The sequence below is a fragment of the Ursus arctos genome, unplaced genomic scaffold (assembly GCF_023065955.2).
Source record: "Ursus arctos isolate Adak ecotype North America unplaced genomic scaffold, UrsArc2.0 scaffold_4, whole genome shotgun sequence".
Taxonomy (NCBI): domain Eukaryota; kingdom Metazoa; phylum Chordata; class Mammalia; order Carnivora; family Ursidae; genus Ursus; species Ursus arctos.
The window spans coordinates 39,408,709-39,429,119 of NW_026623056.1; the positions used below are offsets into that span (position 1 = coordinate 39,408,709).

Below are 20,411 nucleotides of genomic sequence, written 5' to 3' on the forward strand. Positions count from 1 at the left end.
TTTATCCTAGTAATTGGTCAGTTAACACAGCTAAACCTGTAATTACAAATAAAGTCGTTGCAAATAAGAAAATCAAGCTCCACGAATTACTGAAATCTGCTGTTTAATGTAATGTATTCAATGTAGGCAATACCTTTGCCAATAATATTGTTGTAATTTTTTCTGTTCCATTAGATGTTTTTATATATTATATTTCCTAAAAAGGAGGTCTTTCTATACCTGATTTCCTTACCTTTAAAATGAATTGCCATAATAATGTAAACTCCCTCTTTCACAACCTGGGGTATACCTATGATAAGGTGATTCTCAGTTTTGCTATTCTCAGAAGTCAACATCTACTGAAAAAGAAAGTTTTAAAAGCTGTTTGGATTTCTTGCCTCGCTCCATTTTTTGAAATGAAAACGAAAAGAACTCCGTGTCCCACCTCACATGACAGTGAAGACTCAAGATACGGGTTTAATAATTATTTTATTTATAAATTTCCACCAACTCTTGCCTGTCGTATTATCCCAGATATCACAGATGGATTATTTACAGTATTATCACATGTTCATCTGCATGAAAATTAGGGGAAGAAGAGATGTACAGACTGCATGAAAATGACACCTTAAAGTTCACGTCTACAGTGTCGTACTCTGTAAACTGTGTACACAGGCCTGTGAGGTAGGCCTCTCCTATCGCCATCCAGCTGCATGACCTTGAGCAAGTCACTTCTGTTTTCTCACTTTTTATTATCTACCACCTGGCTTCTCTACCTCACATTTAATTGGCTGCATGCAAAAATACCTCAAAAAATATCATGCACTTGAAGTATCAATATTATTACTGTAGTATATTTACTATGTTTCCTTGTTTTACAGTAAGACTATTCATATTTCAGTGAAAGATATTTGTTTGCAAAGTGACCCTTTAAAAAGCAAATTTCAGGCATTAGTCTTACTGACAGTTTGTTATGATTCTGAAGCCACTGTCTCGATTCTTAGGAATAGGGTATGATAGTAAGATATATAACAATCATAAGTTCTAATTATAACTAATACAATGAAATGGCTCGTTAGTTCTCTAGAATCTGATAATCCAAGAGTCATGAGGTCAAACCGAGGAGAAAAAAAGTCCACTGTGGTTTGTTTAAATGACTGAAAATCCAAGTGAGAACTGTGGTAATTGGGAACCAACTTTTACCTAAACTGAAGCTTATTTGTGTAGAAAAATATCAAAGGATAATCACTGAAAATCAAATTCCCTATGAATTTCTAAAAATTAAAATTCTAATATTTTGCTTCTGAAAAATTGCTTCTTTGGCAAAACATTTGGTATAGACTACACTGCCCTCAAATCAATGTTGTAGCCAAATGGTAAAGTCCTTCCACCAAACTTTTTAGAAAGAATCACATTCCTTTTTAACTGCAAAATGAGTATCTCCAGGGCTTCAAAATTCAAGGGACAACCTAGGTGATATTTATAATGATACATAAGGGAACACTTTAGCATGCAGAATAGAACTACATTCATAATTATGAATATCTGGAAAACTGATTACTATTTTTATATTTATAGGGTACAGCCAACGTGATTATTACAAGTCTTTTGGACCCCTGGAGGACAAGGAAGATAACTTGGGAATGTGTCTTGTCGACTTACCAAGTACCATTAATGCAGTCTTCATACTCTTACTCCCGTGTCAGTTCCTTAGAATGCTTTAGCCTTTGGGTACTCTAAGCCTTGGATGGAACTGTTTCGGGAGTGGTTAGATATATGCAAAAGAGTATTATGCTTTAGAAATGTTCTTGTTTATCAAAGTGAAGAGATAAATATTACACATGCTGAAGACGTGAAAATAAGGTTTCTGAGAGCTGCCAATCATTGGGGTACCAATTAGAAAGTATCTTCATCTGACTCAATATCACTTTTTGGTTTGGTAAGTCTTTCCAGTTCTTCTCCATCCTAAAAGGAAATATGAAATCAGTAATTACTTAAAACAACACTAGAAATGTAGCATTTTAATGATTACTAAGGAGAAACCCTACTGGAAAAATTTATTTCGTTAAACTACAACTATAATCTAGTCAATGAAATTAGATAGATATTTATGTTCTTGCAAAGTTAATTTTAGACACATAATGAGATCACAAAAAATCAACGTGCATCTCAGTACTTCAATTTCAAAACCAACAACCGGAACACAGTAAGGGGCACCCTCTGCTGGTCTTGAAGGGAAATAACCAGTGGTCGGAGAACTAAGTATAAACTAGGCCCTCGCCTAAAATCGGTAATTTTTTTTACCTAAAAAGTACAGTAAGCGGTGTCATCAAACCATCGGAAAAGAATACAGGACTTTTGAAACTGTACTCTGGCTGAGATCAGGGCATCTGGGACCCACCCTTCTAACTTTTTCATCTTAAGAATCTGTTCTGTCACTACTTCAGAGACATTACTGATGGAAACACCACCACAAACTAATAGACAAGAGATGATTTTCCCAAAGAGTGAAATGTTCATTTTGTGAAGTACTTAATATTTTGTGTATTCATGAAAATTCTAAATTTAAAGCTAGTTAGAGGAGTTTATTTCATCTTTTAAACATATATCTAACTCCTTACTTGAATCTCCATAAGACTATTATTAATCTGCTAATACCACCATGGATAGACCCTCCTAGAAGAATTATAAGCAACTGGCGGAATAATACGAGAAAATATTTTTCTCTTACTTATGAAGACATTTTGAAAACCATCTTCTTAATGAGATAAGGCCTGCCCTTCTGGCACATTAGGGTTCATGAGTAACTGAGGGAAAATCAAGGAGCCAGGACTTCCACTTATATTGAACAAGACTTATTCATGTCAAAGACCAACTTTTCTTATGAATGAGGCATATTTCCCTGACTATGGTGGGGTGGAAAGAGTAATGGACTAGGAGTCAGACCTCATGGGTTTAGTATAGTTTTTTTATGTACTATATATAACCCACTTAGCCTCTCTGAGTCTGTTTATTCATTTACCAAACTAGAAAGCCTGGACAAGATAACCTGTGGGACATCTCCCAGCTCAATGGCTCTACAACATTACAAGATACAACTAACACAGAAGGTCCTTGAGACTGTGATTTATGCTTGTTCTCGACCCCTTACAGCATTATCACGAGCCCTTGCACACCTAAGTCCAGTGAATGTTTGTTGAATAATTTTTCAAAGTCACAGAAATCCAATACATCCTTTGAAAAACAAGCACTGCCCAGTTTCTTTTCTTGTATAACTGTGCACTGAATTTGGGAAGAATAGGCAAAAGGCAGCATCCTCACAAACTTACCCCACTGGAGCGCTCCCAGAGGCTGCCGCTGAGATCTCGGACTCTTTCTTGCCTAGGTGCATACTCCAGACCTGGAGACTTGCTGGCTTTGTAAATAAATATGGAGAGAAGAACGGAGGGGGCTTCTAAGAAAAACTGCAGGGAGGGCCTGAAGTCAAAGACCAGGACCGATACTGTTGTGATGATGACAGTGGTGACCTGGGCCATCAAGACATGGAACATGTTGTCCAGGAACTTGAGAATAAAAGCCACCGAGAGGCCCTGGAATGCAGTCACAAAAATAAGAGCGACTGAAAATGCATTGTGGCCATAGAAAACCCCGCAGTTCCTAATCTGATCACGGTTACTGCTCTGCAGGCCCAGTGTCAGTCCGTTAAAAAGAATGCCAAAGAAATAGAGTTTGCTGTTCTGTATGAAGATGCTTTCAGCGAGCTGGTTCCCTTCCTTTAGTATCTTTTCATTATAGATATTGGCCATTGAAGAAATAAAACATTGGACTATAATAAGCACATGGCCCAAGCCGAGATGGATGTGACTGAAAACCATGGCTGTGGTGTTCCACTTTGCTTCAGGAAAAGTCCATGCCTTTGCCGTGCAATTGCCTTTTCTGGGACACTCGTTTCTGAAAATGAGGCAGGCATTGGATGGGCTGAAGAAGGCATCGTGATGAAATCCATGTCCTGCCAGGTTATGCTGTGAAGTTTCAGTCCCGGCAGTGAGGGCCACAATAGACAAGAACAGAATCAGGAGGGAAGCCCATTGTATCCAGTTTAGATACCTCCTGTTCGAAGAGGAAAACAAGGTTTTACTTCTGTTCCCTCCTCCTCCTTTCCTATATCGACTGTTCCTACTGAAAACTCCAACACTTAAGTACTTGGTTGAATAAACTGTACTCAGTTTTTGCTAGCATTCCTGATTCAAGTTCAAAGGAAACCTGTTGGCGTCTCTGCTTCTAAAGCATGATATTTTTATTCACCTTTGTAATAAATTGTCTCTTAATGCCATTCAGTCATTTCTTCTCATTGTTACATTTCCTTTTAACTTTAGATTTAACTAAGTCTCCTTTTTACCTCCAAAGCTGATCATAGAGCTTTGTAACAATAACTTTTTACTTTGCTATGAAGTAAGTATGGCAGAGATTCTCAACCTGATTTCCATCAACCTGAATTTGGAGCTTTAGAAATCCATGAATCCTTGCAGTAGGTGCCAAATCTTCTAGACAGGTGAATTCTTGGCCCCACTCCCACCAATCCCATGAGACCCTTCAAAGCTGTCAAATTTCAAAGGTATTCATGAGCCAAAAAAGATTTAAGGAGGGAGCCTGCTCCTAGATCTGTGGTCTAATCATAAAGCATTTTACAGCGAACTACGTTTGGGACAATAAGGAAAATATTTTTAATGTTTCGGTTTACAAAATCTTAACAATGCTTTATTTCTTTACTTATTTTGCCTAACCACAAACTTGCGCGATATAGAAGACATACATTATTGTTGATCTATTTTGTGGATTCATTCAGTTCAACAGACATTTAAATAAGCAGCTATTATGTGCCAGGCTACTATGAGCCTGGGGAGAGAAGACTTGATCTTCATCCCAAGGAATTTACAATAGGGAAGAGCCTTGAAACTAAATAATGTAAACATAATGTGTGACAAGTGATACATAGAACAACTGGGGCACAATAAGGAAGGAACCCTTGAGTCTGTAAATGGAGTCAGATGTTGTTTCAAAGAAAAAAGTGACACTTGAGGTGAGACATGAAAAATAAACTGAAATCTGCCGTGTGAAATGGCAGCTGGTGGTATGTCCAGGCAGAGGGAAGAGTCTACACAAAGGCAACAACAACAAGAATGGACAATGTTGACTAAGGAAAGAGGAGCAGCCGACTCAGGTGGGGAACGATACGGAGATCTGAAGGGGAACAAAATCTTCAAGTTTAAAGATCAATTAGTCAGATGAAGAAGAGGGAACACACACACACAGAACATAAGCAAAGGAAGAAGTGTAAAGCAACAGGTAAAGTATGGAAGTTATAAGAACTCTGGAGCATTTACTGGACACGTGGGTCAGGCAATTTCTGTTCTAAGGAAGGAAACAGTGCTCTGAGAGCTTAACGGATTTTCCTAAGGTCACATGTTTATGAAAGAGCAACGAAGGGATCTGAGCCATGGTTTGCAGGTCTTCCTTTCGGACCGATGTGCCTCTTAAGTACAATGCCTAAGTATAATGAGATCCCAAGGTGCATACATAGGACGAGTGTCTGATTTCACCAATGCTTCCACAGAGCTTCATGAATTGAAACTGGTATGTGCACAGATCAGCCTAGACAGCAGCACACATGTGCACATTATCATGTCTTCTCATGTATGTACTTTCAAATAACCAGATCTAGCATTTAGTTACGAGGCTAGCATAGCCCGAAGCTATGAGGTCAGAAACTGTATACTAATCACATAAATTTCTAAAGGCGTGGCAGGTATGCATAAGTGGTAAAAAGCAAAGTGATTGGAAATAGAAAAGACAGATGAAAAGTATATGCCCAATTCATAAAAATCATTATATAACCAATTACTGGACATCAAGACAAATGTAATATATATTATACTTATGTATAATATAATCTATAATTCCTTTAGAGGTTTTCAATCCTGACAGCTAATAGATTTTCCACTAACACTGACATTGAGAAAAAAGAACCTAATTAAGCAAAGCCTTAAACAAATTAATCAGTACCACTGCAAATGTTGCTCATTCAAGGTAATGTTCTAGAAGAATATAAAAATTATTAAGGATTAGGCTGAAAATGGTAGATTTTCAGCAAAGAAAATAAAGCTTAATAAATTATCCCATAAAGGCAGCTGAGAACAGGTACGCTTATCAATGACTGTGCTTGAATTTGTTTCTCACAGTTTGGTGGAGGCAAGAGTAGAAACTCGCCTAACTGATCTCTCCACTGCCCCGGTAACCAAACCATTCAGATTGCTGATCAGAGCTGATTGCTTACATCCAGAAGACTACTCTACCAGAGGACTTCTGCTCCCAAATGAACTGCTTGCTCACAAAGAGTCTCTGTTCCTAACTGTGTTTTTGCCAGGTGACCTCATTATTGTAATTAGATATTTAATGATTACATAAATGATACATTATGAGCAAAAGGAAAGGATTGCTATTTTTATGAAAAGTTGGATGCTTGAAAGATTAATTAAAGGCAAATTACTCACAAGATAACCTGCCTTCAAACTGTGTACAGATGAGCTAATTATAAGATTAGGAAATAAATAATGCCTGAGCTCTTTAAAACATTGATGAATGGACATTTACACATCTTAAGCTGTTTAAAGTATTTTTTTTTTAAATGATTCACCACTTTGAGTTTTCCTAATAACTAAACAATTAAGTCCAAATTGTGTTAGATAAGAGCATCTCTACCATATCTGGTGATAGTAAAACAGGGCAGAACACGAAAATGAAATGAAATGGAAAGACTCACAGGACTTAAAAAAAAATTGTACACAAAACATTTCTTAGTAGCACAGAGAGTGACCAGTGGCAGATGTATAACAGGAAATTATAAAACAGAATTATCAAGTGAAAAATTTTGAAGAAATGCTTGTACCAGTGAGGGCACATTTTTTTTTCCTGCTTATTTGGAGAGTAATTAAACATTACCATAAATTCTAAGACACCCATCATGTGTCAAAATGTTTTTCATTGATTTTTCCCCAACAGCTTCTTTTTGAAGATATCAGGGAAATTTATATACATTTTTTAGATAAAAGTGCTTGTTTGGTTATCTTTTGCCCCCAGATCTGAATGTTCAGGTTGATACTACTATTTCCTAAAGTCTAATTAAACAAAATAATACAACTTTGCCAAGCCTTAAGAGCAACCTAGTAAGGCTTTGAGGCATAATGCCCACCATCAGTTTCTACTGTGGACCAGTGGCTATAATTCAAAGAACAAATCTACACATGCACATGGGGTTTCTCTAGAACATCTGGTAAGACATTTGCTTGGTGATATTTTTCTACCACTTTCAAATTATTCCAACTAATTCTTGCCTGTATAGCCTTATCCTCTTTATCTGTATGAGAAAGGTATTTGATGGCTCTGCTAGAGTCAAGTATAAGACAACAGCTTTGATATTCTAAATGTAGGGGCCTGGGGGGATGGGGTAACAGGGTGATGGGCAATTAAAGAGAGCATGTGATAGAATGAGCACTGGGTGTCATATACAACTTGAACTCTACCTCTGAAACTAATAATACACTATATGTTAATTAATTGAATTAAAATAAAAAAGAGTCTAAATGTAAAATGAGTTATGGTAAACATATTAAGAATATGTAATAAGGCTCAAGCTGCTACTCCTGGGTCAAAACTTTATTGCTAAGGGGAAAAAAACATTAAATGGTTCACAAAGAGTAGACTGAATAAGGAAAACCAAACAACCAACATGTGCCACCAACGACAAAAAGATCAAAATAGAACAAAGTTGATTACAAATGTAATAACAGATAATACAGTACTTGGAAGACATTCTCATAAAAGACAGTATTAGATTTTATATTATTTTAGCAATATTAAGAGTAGTTTCATTGCTGACTTGTCAATCACTCAAATTAAGGTCCCCTCTGGGAGCTAAGTTAGTGCCTGCAAAAATAACAAAAATGGAGTGATTTTATTGTCTATTTAATTAACTTCGAAGGATTCAAAACTGAGAGATATTAACAACAAAGCAAATACATGTCTAAGAATATCACTGCTCTGAATATTAAGAGGTAAAACGTGTGAAAAAGCTTTTTGGAACTTTAGTTCACAATATTAATTATTATTAAAACTAGCAACAATATAACAATGTTATAATTAATAGTATAAAAAGCAAACTAAGTTTACAGTATAGATTTAGATTTGGTTACAGTAAGAACTTTCTAACTAATTTTTAATGTTTAAAAATTAAAGATGGTCATCTCTGCCCATGTGCCAGCTCTCTCTCAGCCCAACAGGGGCAGTTCACTTTGAGTTGGTCCATCTGCCTCTAACCCTGCTGCCCCACCTGCTCCCTCCCGTGGTTGAAGCCACCTAAATGCTGCAAAACGCCTGGTGGCTCTGGGCACAGACTCAGCTTGGGATGAATCTACTGATGAACGAGGACAGTAACTTCTGCCTCCTGGGGTTGTTGTGAAGTCTAGACAGGGGAAAGGCCCTTGGCTCAGCCCTTAGCCCAGCCCTTGGCCCTGAGGAGTCCTTACTGTGTTATCTTCTCCCTGTCCAGCTGCAAGCCTGCCCGCCCTGTTGCCTACAAACCAGTCAGGCCAGCCCTGGATAAGGCCTTTCTGACAGGCCCCTCACCTCGACCTCTGAGCCACAGCTCACGTTCTGGAGCAAATTAAAACAAGCAAACAAACAAAAAGTATTACATACAATTAAGGGCACAGCTAGAGCTATGGGCCAATTCCAAACATGGCAATACATATTTTATATATTTTCAGTTTGGCAAATTCAATTTTAAATTGACATAATTTTGACACAATACTTATGTATTGTATTAGGTAAGTATAATACCATGTGTACCCATAAATTGTCATTTCACAGGAAAAAAATTTTTACTTAAAAAAAACATGTTTTTGAGACCCCATTATGAGACTCCCTTATCAAATAATGAAACTTTTATTACGTGGCAGAGCCAATTTTTGTCCTCCGTGGACATGCATCTCCAATTTTATCACAGGAATCAATATAAAGATATTACCGTTTACATATAATTTCTCAGAAGTCAACTTTTTATCCTATGAAGTGACTTTTATGTTGATTTTAAAGACTTCGAAACATTTTTGGAATTAGCATTCTTTAACTTGCTAGTTGAATTACTGTCACAATTCATAAATAAAATGAAGAACCTGATGCAAAAGCAAATTTCAGTGCACTCTAACATCTAACCTGGACGAAACATGTTCATTTTCCCCCATCTCTCACATCAACTGTTAAATTGAATGCTTAAAAGAAAGTCAAGGGGTGCCTGGGTGGCACAGTGGTTAAGTGTCTGCCTTCGGCTCAGGGCGTGATCCCGGCGTTATGGGATCGAGCCCAACATCAGGCTCCTCTGCTATGAGCCTGCTTCTTCCTCTCCCACTCCCCCTGCTTGTGTTCCTTCTCTCACTGGCTGTCTCTATCTCTGTCAAATAAATAAATAAAATCTTTAAAAAAAAAAAAAAAGAAAGTCTTTCAAGAACTCCATATAGTTAATGTACTGAACCCATCATGGATTCAACAAATATTTACTGAGTGCCTATGCACTAAGCCATTCACTCTTCTGTACACATAAATTATGAAAGCACATATTATGACATGGCACACTGAGAAATAAGAAATTAAAAGGGGAAGTGAACGCAAAATTAAAAAAAAACAATCACAACAAATATAACAAGAAGTTAATTTTATTTTTATCATCATCAAGTAACAAATTAAGCTAGAGTTAAATACCAAATCCCATTATACCTTAGAATATTCTGGCCTTTGCTTGGCAGCTGAGCCCGTTTACTTAATAGTTTATTTTATTCAAAGGTCTTCCTGAAGAAAGGAAACACTGGTGATAGCACTTTAAAAGTTTAAAAATCTATCATTCTTATTAATTGTAATTTTGACTAGATTCCTCATGCAAATCCTCCGCCGATCACAGCTTAAATCATGCACTCACCTCAAGTAGTTTAAGGAAGCTGCCACTCTTTATCACCTCCAAACTACAAATAACAAATGCATTAACAATATTTAGGAACTTCTTGGTTCCCTACTAAAGTATAGAGATTCTAGGGGGGAAAAAAAAGCTCATGAATTCTTCGTTGAAAATTTGGCACTAAAAATTAAAATAAGCTGGTCAATTCTCTTTTTTTCTGAGATGCTAAGAAAAAACTTTTCATACACTAGTTGCAAAGATTTAGATGGGTCAGCACTGGAGCTGCTTTCTAGATGGGTTAAACAATTTGTCCAAAACACAAAGCCAGTGAGGAATAAAATCCCGGTCCTGGGATTCAGAGGGTTCAGTGTGCTGGGTATATCATCTGAAATAAGGCCGTGCCATTTTAAAGTATGATATATGCTTTCAGAGTAAGTTACTTACTTCAGCACTATCCTGAATAGAAGAGCTGTTGTTATAATGCTAAAATTTGAGAAGATAACAGCCATGGCCTAGAAAGAAGAAGAAGATAGAGTTACAATCCAAACAAAGTAGTGACCTCAGAAATCTCCCAGCTTGCTGGTTCACCTGACAAAAAAAGCTTTTTTGGTCAAAACCTGAGGGGTTATTAGGGCAGCTATTTCACCAGAGGATTAAATTCCATTTTTATTGGTTGTTAACGTATACAGATATGACCAAATTATTGTATACGCTTTGAAAACGTGCTTAAATTCAGCAAATGCCTGTGTAAATAATCTGTATATGTGGATCTGGAAATGCTTAGAAACTCTAAACGTTCAGGTCTACAAATAACAGTTACCTTGCTTATGAAGCATACTTTGTCAAGCTCTTCAAGTGCCTTATAGAGTTTCCACACTCTTTCCAGGGGTGCAGGGAAGACACGTCCTGTTAGGCCCGTTTATACAGTAAGAAAATTGAAGTATAGGTTTTTAAGCATCTTTACTGTTGTAGGAATTCAATCAGTTCTCCTGGTTGAACGGCAGTGACTCAGTACCAGTGATTCAATACCAAACTCATATTTGACAGTCCTTTGATTTATTCACATCGTTCCCAACACTTTTAAATGTGTTAGCTAGATTTCATAATGGTCTCTTTTCATGAATTCAGTCATATTTCAGACATGAGAATATTAACCTGAACATGTACATATCTTGGCTCAGAAAGTATGAAATTTCATCACCGCTCCCCATGATTGGATCTGAGGATATTAACAATTTTTAAAAACAAATCCTACTCGTTTCCTTCACTCTGCCTTTTGCCTTGCTGTCAGTTTAAGTTGACTGAACTCCAAAGAGTATTTTTCAGTAGTCTTACATAACCAGCAAATGTGGCTAATGTGTAGGTAAATTAAAGAAATAAGAATAAATCCAATAAAAACCAGTAAAAACTCCAAGAATACAACATTGTTGTTTTTCTGTTGAGTTTTTTGTGGGAAGAGCTGTTTTAAGGATTTCTCAGTGTCCTCTGGAGACGAATGTTTATGAACCCCCAGGTAGGAGAAGAGTAAGAACTGATGAGGAAAGTAAGTGGCTGATAAGAGGGAGGAGGCAGTGACTCTGATCCATCACAATAATGGTTCAGATCACCCAATCAGGCAGCCTGGCGGCCCTGCTGAATTCTGAGTTTACTGCTTTCCATGCAAGAGCATAGAATAAACAAAACGCCAGAGTCTTTGCCCCAAAACTGCCATGCATCTCTATTTAATTCTTCCCAAGAAGACTTGGGCACAGCAATACACAGGATACGCCATGTGACCGATTTTGTAATATCTGTGGCTGTGCACAATCAGGAAGGAAGAGCAAAGCAATGAGCTGGAAGAACAAGGAAGCTGCAATCTTGCTTTCATATTGAGGATAGAGGAAAGGGATAGAAATTTAGAGCTAATCTTAATAAAATACAACAACTGTGTACTCATTGATGCCAATAATTTTGTTGTTGGGTACAGGAATTCTCAGATCTGAAAAACAAAGTGGAAGTAAGAATTTAAGAAAGAACAATTCTAACATTCAAAACACTTACTAATAACATGGATCACACAGCTGAAAGGAACTTCAGGTGATCACCTGGCCCAGGTTCCTGCCTTTGGGTTGGTATGGTAACGTTATTCTATTTTACAGATGGGCAAATGACACTTATAGTAGTTGGGGGTTGCCTAATTACATAGCTTCTAAATTGTGCAAAAGAATCAAATTTCTGTTTTCTACTTAGGGCTCTACTGATCTCTCCTTGTTCCACTCTCAAAGTGATTTGGTTATATTTAAGAGGCTTCACATAGAGAACTAGTGCCAGTAAAAGTCCTTATTTATCATAAAAATGCCTGAATATATTCTTCAAAGAAACTTAAAACACATTTTGGCAACAATGGCAATAGAAATCTTCATTTTGTAAAATACTAGGGGAAAATATACACATGCCCCAAACTGAGTAGTAATACATAAAAGCAGAAGACCAAATTTTAATTGTGATTATGAATGGATTCCGATTATGAATGGATTTCTCAACTGGCATGGAGGATGCCAAGAGAGATGAGAAAGAAAGACCCCTAGTATTATCAGTTATAGATAACATTTATAGCTGGGAGAATGTATTTTCTACCCTTAAAGAACTTGTTGGTTAAATGATAGGATTAATAGGAAAAAAAAGTAATCATACAAACAGAATGAATATACAACATTAAAGCAGGTATAGGAAAAAGTATGGCACTGAGTACACGATTTTCCAAGTTAATCACGGACATCTGTTTGGAGGTACTGAAAGCTGAAGTTAACAGAGGTTCGGGACCATAGGATGGCTCAGCAAACAGGTAGACTGACCAAGGTTACACACAGAGAGACGGCTCCATATTCACTGGCCAGGGAGCAACCCCTGCCAAATAGTCAGCAAGTTTTCTGCAGCAATCTTTAACAGTGAGAGAATGTGGCAAGCAGATTGGGAATTCCGTATTCAGATGATTCTGGTCAAACCTAAGGAAGACCACCCGGGGCAAAGAGAAACTAACACTGACAATGAAAATGATAAAATAGATTAGTTCTGGGATTCGTTTCTCTATATTTTTCCAATGCTATTTTCTATCATATTTACTTACAGGCTGTAGGTAGGAAATAACATAGAAGACGATCAAATTATCCAGGAAATAAAGAAAGGCAGGAATGGACCACTTCATGAAATTAGAGAATTCCTTCCAGGAAGCACATCTCAAGTTTCTACTCTGATGATCTTCTAAAGAAAGAAAGACAGCAATAAACAAAGGATCTTGATGAGAATGCCCATATTTTTAGACAAAGTTGTATTTGATTACTGATACAGTTCTTTGAAAGAGGCTTTATGAACTTGCTTTCATCAGTGACTATTAGCCTTAAGAAATCAAAGGTAATATAGGATTTCATTATTGTCTCTCTTTCTTCAACCCACCAACCACCATGCCTCATCAATGACAATCAGCAACACCCTCAGGAATACCTAATTCCTGTTAACTTGAAACATCACCTGAAACATCTCAGGATTCTTAAGGTTTCTCTTACTGCTATTAGAACATAAAGCCGAGAGAAAGAGCAAGAAGTAAGAATACAGAGAAAAAAAAAAATCAAGCATTTATGCTGGGTTTTTTTTTTCCCCCAGAGGGAATCAGGAAAAGAAGATACCAGGTAAAAATTTATATATATGGGAGTAGAAAAAATTAAATTTTACTAATCTTAGTATGAGTTACGATCCCATCTCCCGATTTCCAAAAACTTAGGAAAGTACTGTAACAAGAGAATATAAAATAACATGCAAAAATAGAAAACAATTTAAGTATAAGCCCTGCAAATAACTCATAAATTTCATGAGATTAAGAAATGTATTTCACCAACTAGAAACTTTGAACAAATTGAAACTTTTAAAAATAAAAAGCAATCTTCCTGGAAAAGACCTTTGACTTTAAATTCTATGCCTACCTCACATATGAGGGCAGACCAAAGAATAGAGAGCACTAAGGCTCAAGAATTGGGGAACTAAGGTGGAGCATTAATGCATAAACATATGAAGAACCACAAAAGGCCAGATGCTTTAGATGTAAGGAAGTATCTGCTTGATAAGTAATGAAACTGGAAGTCAGAGAAGTTAAAATAATCTGCCCCAGAATACAGTCTTTCTGACTCCAATCCACTATACTACCTCCCCTGTAGGAAATAAGGACTGTTTTTGCAGTATGCTACATATCAAATCAGACAGCAGTGATTGAGAAAATACTGAATTTGAATAAAAACTAACTCACTGTGTGACCCAACAAACGAACAAGTAACAAGGTAGAGCGATGGCCAAGACACGAAGAAAACGTGGGTTGGAGTACTGGCCCTGCCCCCTCCTACTCACCAATGCATAACATTTTCTCTTTGAGCCTGTTTCTCCACTTGCAAAACAGGGGTAATCATACCTAAGTTTGTATCTTAGTGTCCTCATATATAAAATTAGTGGGCTAGACTAAATGACATCGAATGTTCCTTTTAGTTCTAAAATGTTTTGATTCTGTGATTTTTAACAAGTATAGAGTACCACTTCAAGACTCACCTTTCTTTACAACCCAGAATGACACAAGCACACAGAAAACTAGCTTCACCAATTCTGAGCACACATTCACGGTAGTTGGAAGATAATCATACTTGTTTTCTGAAATGTAATAAAAATTTTTTAACTATAAATTCTGTTCCCTATAATGTTTATATACAGTTAATAATTTATAGCTATTTTTAAACTTAAAAGCTGGATTTTAATACTCGTTATATCAAACTTCATCCAGTTGGCTTTTTCTCACTTGGATTTTTTTTTTTTAATTTTATTTTTATTTATTTGACAGAGAGAGAGAGCACACATGCACAAGTGGGGGAACAGCAGGCAGAGGAAGAGGGAGAAGCAGACTCCCTGCTGAGCAAGGAGTCCAACTCAGGGCTCGATCCCAGGATCCTGGGATGATGCTCTGAGTAAAGGCAGACGCTTAACTGACTGAGGCACTTAGGTGCCCCCTCTCTTGGATTTTTTAATCAATTCACCTAATGTATTAGCTATCTCTACCGCATTCAGTGTTTTATTATTCTTGAGTTTGATAAACAGGCTTCTGATGTTCATATCCAAGTTGCTGATAAACATGTGGAGGAGGCTAAGGATATGGGCAAAGGCGGCTTTGGGGTAAGGCATTAGAGTTGGGATTCTAAACTGACCATTAGTTAGCACTCAGGGCCTGACTCATCAAAGGCTATAAATTTATCTGGCTGAATTAGAACCCAGGTCATGGTTCCTCTAGCGTGACTTGTCCCCCTTGCTAGCATCAAGGTACACTGTCCGTGATATTCCCTTAGAGTATTGCCGTCTGTTTCCCATCGTGGTACATATAGCAAACAGTATCTGTTTGGCACTCTGGGATAAACAGTACATTGGGATAAAAGAAGGAAGCTATTAGAGCCAAGAGGCAACTGCCCAGGGCTCTGGCTACCTCTAGGGCAGGGAAGAAATATCTGACATATCCAAACCCACTGATGAGTTGGGAGATATATCTTAACTCACAAGTCAATTTAATTAGGAAATGAGGTTAGGTCAGTATGCCTTGGTCTTAGCTGTTACCTCTGTCTATTCTAAATGCTGACAAACAACTTGCTGTACAATTTTGCCAAGGACAAACATAAACTTTATTCGGTCCTATTTTAAGGAATGCATTTTCCCCCCCTTTGAAACATTTGCTTGTTTCCCTTGGTCATGATATGAAAAACCAAAACTGGCCAAGTACAGAGGAAAAATGCCAGCTCAACATTCTTTCTATCCAGAACACCTTTTTTCTTTTTTCTGTGGTTTCCCTTGACCTTCTCAACCTAAGCACAGTCAATTCTTTGTTCATCTCAGATCCTGTTGCACTACCTATAAACCTTTATAACAGTCCATGTCCCACTGTATTATAGTTACTTCTTCTGTATATGTCTTCCCTTAGAATGTAAGCTTCATATGACAAAGGGCCCATGTTAGTCATCTTCATATAACTGGCAGGTAACAGTATTCTGCACTTAATTAATGTTCACCTGAACTTAACACTTGCCTGTTAAACTTTCTCCATCATTCAAAGTCTAGTTAAAACTTCTCCTCCCAGGGCGCCTGGGTGGCTCAGTTGTTAAGCGTCTGCCTTCGGCTCAGGGCGTGATCCCGGAGTCCTGGGATCAAATCCCACATCAGGCTCCTCCACTGGGAGCCTGCTTCTTCCTCTCCCACTCCCCCTGCCTGTGTTCCCTCTTTCGCTGGCTGTCTCTCTCTCTGTCAAATAAATAAATAAAATCTTTAAAAAGAAAAAAAAAAACACAAAACTTCTCCTCCCTTCTCTGAGCTTAAAGCTAGGCTGAAATTACACTCTACTATCTGCTCTCCCTGATACACACGAGCAAACATGCACACACGAGAAGGAGGGGAGAGGCCTTCAGATTACAACTCTCAAATTCTTGCCGCCGCTCTAGAACTCACTTTGGCTTTTACTTATTTATTTTTACATTGCATTTCTGTCATGGTAGATCCCAACTGTGACTCAGCAGCACATCAGGCCTCCCTGCACTTACCTTCTGCTCTCACTCATATACCATATTTACAGTGCATCCATCCTTACTGGGCTCCCTTTAGTCCAAAGAAAGGGGCCATGATCCCAATAGGATCCATTCTCCCCTTTAAAACCTTCCTTTCTCTCCAGGAACTTTGCTCCAATAAGTATCTCCTCTGTCTTCTATTAACTGGCTTCCTCCCTCCCTTGGCCTGTACGTATGCTCAAACTGTCCCATCCAAAAAACAAAATATGAGATCCTACCCCCGCTCCAGCTATCATACTTTCTCCTTCTTTTCCTAAAATAGCATCAACATTCATTATCTCCATTTTACCCATTTTCCATTCAGGTCTTACTCCCAAGCAATCTGGTTTCTGATCCCATCACTTTATTCAAACTACCTAGTCTCTGAGATTATCAAACATCTTCTAATTACTAATTTCAAAGGGCATGCTTTAATCCCTATCTTATTATGATGATACTAAGTCCTTCGTTTCCAAACTCATTTCCTTCCCTTCTATAAGTCATGTGCATCTAGTTCTCTTATTTTTCTAATGATTCTTTCTTAACATCTGAGTGTTGGCATGGCTCTGAGATGTTGGCATTCCTTGCAGTTCTATCCTTGGCTCTTATTTTCTCCTTCTGCATGCTGATCCCGAATGAGCCCTCTGCTCCTATGGTTTTAAATGTCAATTTAATATTAATGTCTCCAAATCTGTATTCTGGAATGTTTAATGCTCACTAAACATATCCACATGAATAACTACCTCCTATTTATAAATTTAATTGGTATTTCCTTCACATACGTGATGTGCTAGACAGTGCAGAATATTGCAGTGAACAAGGGCATAGCTCCTGGCCTCACGGAAGGTACCTAACTAAAACTCTGTAATCTTTCTGAATTCTGTCCAACCTGCTTCTTCTTAATAGCTTCCGTCTGAGCTGAGAACACCATCAATCTACTTAGCACCCCAAACCAGAAACCTTTGAGTACACAGTATTTCATGTTCTTTAGTCTCCACATTCAGTACATTCTCTGAGTCCTGTCTTTTCTATGTTTAGAGTATTTTTTGAATCTATCCTCTCCTCTCTATTCCTACCTCCATAGCCTTGGTTAGTCTTCTTCATCTGTGGCTTGAATTTGCAATAACCCCGACTAGCTACTCTGCTTCCAGTCTCTTCCTGAGACCATCCTCTATCCAGCTACCATAACAGTCTCTCTCATTTTGTTTATAATCCTTTAAGCATTCCCTATCCCCCAGACTCTAGGGCCTAGAGAATAAAGTCAAAGTCCCAGCTCCTTAGCATGGCATATGAAGTCCTTAAGTATCTGATCATAACTTTCCCCTCTGGAAAAAGCAACCCTTGACCCTCCCCTTCAAGTCCTTAAACTTTTTGCTCAGTAATTCTGAAGTACATGTTCTCACAATTCATCCTTTTTTTTTTTTTTTTTTTTACCACGTATCTATTCATTTTTATGGATTGTTGCTTCTGTTTTGAATAGCCCTGCCCACCGGTACTCTTGTGGATCAACTTCACCTTTTAAGGAAGTATTCCCTGATCCCTTTGCACTCCATATCATCCTCTCCCAGACAGAATATATTACTTCCTAAACTATCTCTGCATCTTTGGTGTAAAACTGCATTTATTCTACCATATTTTCATGATGTTTCACATATACAGCTCTCCTAATAAACTGAGTTCTTGAGAACAATGTCTATGTCTTACACACTTTGAACATGCTACTTAATACTTGGCCTAGTGCCCAAGAGATAAATGTTAACCTCAGTAGAGACTTATCTATACATCAGACCCAAGCAAACCGTTAAGGGTCATGATATCATGACTTTATGTGTTCTCAATAACTAGTGAAAGGTTCTCAATACAGCTTTGTAGAATTAAACTGTTTGCCTAAATACAAATTCCTACATTAAAAAACAAAACAAAACAAAAAAACAGAAGGGGCACCTGGGTGGCTCAGTTGGTTAAGTGTCTGACTCTTGATTTCAATTCAGGTCATGATCTCAGGGTCTTGAGATCAAGCCCTGCACTGGGCTCTGCACCACGCATGGAATCTGCTTAAGATTCTCTCTTTCCCTCTCCCTCTGCCCCCTCTCCCACACCATGCACACACAAGCTCTCTCAACAAAACAAAACAAAACAAAACAAAACAAAACAAAAACAAAAACACCCCAGAAGACTTCTTGAGCTAATAATTTTAGAGCTAATAATCTCTACTGCCATACTGGTACAGTAATTAGGACAGTACCTCACAAAAGCCAAGTGACCATATATATCCTCCTATTTCATAAAAAGTTATAATTACACATACTGCTACAGACCTAGAGATACCTGTTCATTAAAGCAACAGTCAGATGTTATGTTATGTCTCTAAAAGGTTCAATACTGTACTTGACTAATCCAAATTTTACTCAGCATCAAACATTTTTCTTGCTAAGGAATGAAAAGTTACAGAATCAAATTTAAGCATACTTTATTATTTACATGAAGCAGAGTACCTGAAAAGGTATTATCTCTATTTTACACACAAGGACACCAAAGACAGGACAAATAATGTATGATTAGATAGAAGTGCTCCATATAGTCCAAGTCTTAACTTACCTTCATTGGCTGAATATTTTACCAGTAGGATTCGACTTGAGCTTAAAGCAATGAATATGGTGCCAAGCAGGAATGTATACATTGTTGACAAGGAGCAGAACATGGGATGACCACAGCACTTGCTTTCCATTCCACTGTTTAACTGCCTTAAAGAAAAGACCATATTCGTGAGCAACGCCGCAGGCAGATAAAGCATAGCACAAATACCACTGATTAGTAACGAACAGAAAAGAAATGTTGTAGATGGCTGGCTATGGACATACCAAAAACAAGAAAATTGAGGAGAACAAGAGAAACTATGGGGAAAAAATGAAAAAGAGTCAGAATTTGATAGAGACAGAAAAGCAGTGCCAGGTTATAAGTGCTGCCAAAAGTAGCAAGTGAGCAACTGACACTTTGGGACCGCAGAATTCTGGAGAAAGCAATTTTAACTTCCATTCCTATTGGCAACGTTACTCTAGAGGAAGAGAATTTCAGATTTCTATTGTTCTCTTCAGTAGCAGCTCTTCTCGAGAAAGTGGGAGAAGGGCTTGCTGGGAAAGATTTCGTTACAATAATGAACCAAATGGAAATATCTGCAACAGTGCTGTGAATTTATACTTTACTAGTGCTAAAAGCATAAGAGAGCTTAGAAATCAATGACTCTAAAGTCGTCTTTTGATACGTTGAGGAAACTAAACTGTAGGCTCGGTAACTTCTCCAAAACCTCCCACTGCAGGGATGGTGCACAGGGCCTGGGACACTGGGGACAGACGCGCTTGAAACGTCAACACAGAGAGCCCACCTGCGCGCAGGCGTAGAGGTCAAAGAGGTACCTCCCCTGCAAGAGAAAGCCAGGTTTCCCTCCACAGTCGGGGGGTGGGGGTGGGGGGGAAAAAATCCTTCTTGTCACACATGCGCAGTTAGGAATCTCGAGCGGAGCGCCCTCCCCTCATACGCACGCGCACTTGTTTGCCAAGCGGGCGAGGTTACCTCGGTCCGTCCGAAGGGTTTTCAGTGAAGAAGTGCACATCCTAGAGCTGAGGCAGTAACTGTGTAGCTCCGCAGAAGCAGCAGTAGTTTTTAGGGTCCATAGTTGGGAAAGCTATGGGAAGGAAAGAAAGGGAAAAAGTCTTTGCCCCCGAGCCTCCTATTCCGGAACAAAAAGCACAATAACGTCCGGACTGAGAAAGATTGGACCTGGTACCCATTGCGCAGGCGCGTTCAGTGTTACGCTTCCGGAAGGAGGGAAGAAGCGG

At 38.1% G+C, this 20,411-nt stretch overlaps 1 protein-coding gene across 8 annotated transcripts; it reads right to left on the reverse strand.

Annotated features, from left to right (window-relative positions):
* Positions 1 to 451: 451 nt before the first annotated feature.
* Positions 452 to 20,401, reverse strand: SLC35A5 (solute carrier family 35 member A5). Of its 8 annotated transcripts, none has more exons than XM_048214756.2 (7): positions 20,146 to 20,401; positions 19,174 to 19,315; positions 14,552 to 14,650; positions 13,089 to 13,219; positions 10,427 to 10,494; positions 3,309 to 4,089; positions 452 to 1,944 (listed from the first exon to the last, which is right to left on the reverse strand). In XM_048214756.2, exons 2-7 carry the CDS (start codon positions 19,301 to 19,303, stop codon positions 1,876 to 1,878), a joined length of 1,278 nt encoding a protein of 425 aa, XP_048070713.1. In that variant the 5' UTR covers positions 19,304 to 19,315; positions 20,146 to 20,401; the 3' UTR covers positions 452 to 1,875. The 8 variants fall into 8 exon arrangements, with proteins under 8 accessions (XP_048070713.1, XP_026349008.2, XP_026349031.1 ...); XM_026493223.4 differs by having other exon boundaries at positions 19,174 to 19,319; positions 19,958 to 20,401; XM_026493246.4 differs by having other exon boundaries at positions 13,089 to 13,222; positions 20,146 to 20,388.
* Between the last annotated feature and the right edge of the window lie 10 nt (positions 20,402 to 20,411).

Coding starts and splice junctions, on each gene's coding strand:
- SLC35A5 (XM_026493246.4), bottom strand. CDS start 19,303: ATGGAAAGCAAGTGCTGTGGTCATCCCATGTTCTGCTCCTTGTCAACA. Junction 14,651..19,173: donor AAAATATTCAGCCAATGAAG/GTAAGTTAAGAC, acceptor ATTACATTTCAG/AAAACAAGTATGATTATCTT. Junction 4,090..10,426: donor CTATTCAGGATAGTGCTGAA/GTAAGTAACTTA, acceptor CTCTTCGAACAG/GAGGTATCTAAACTGGATAC.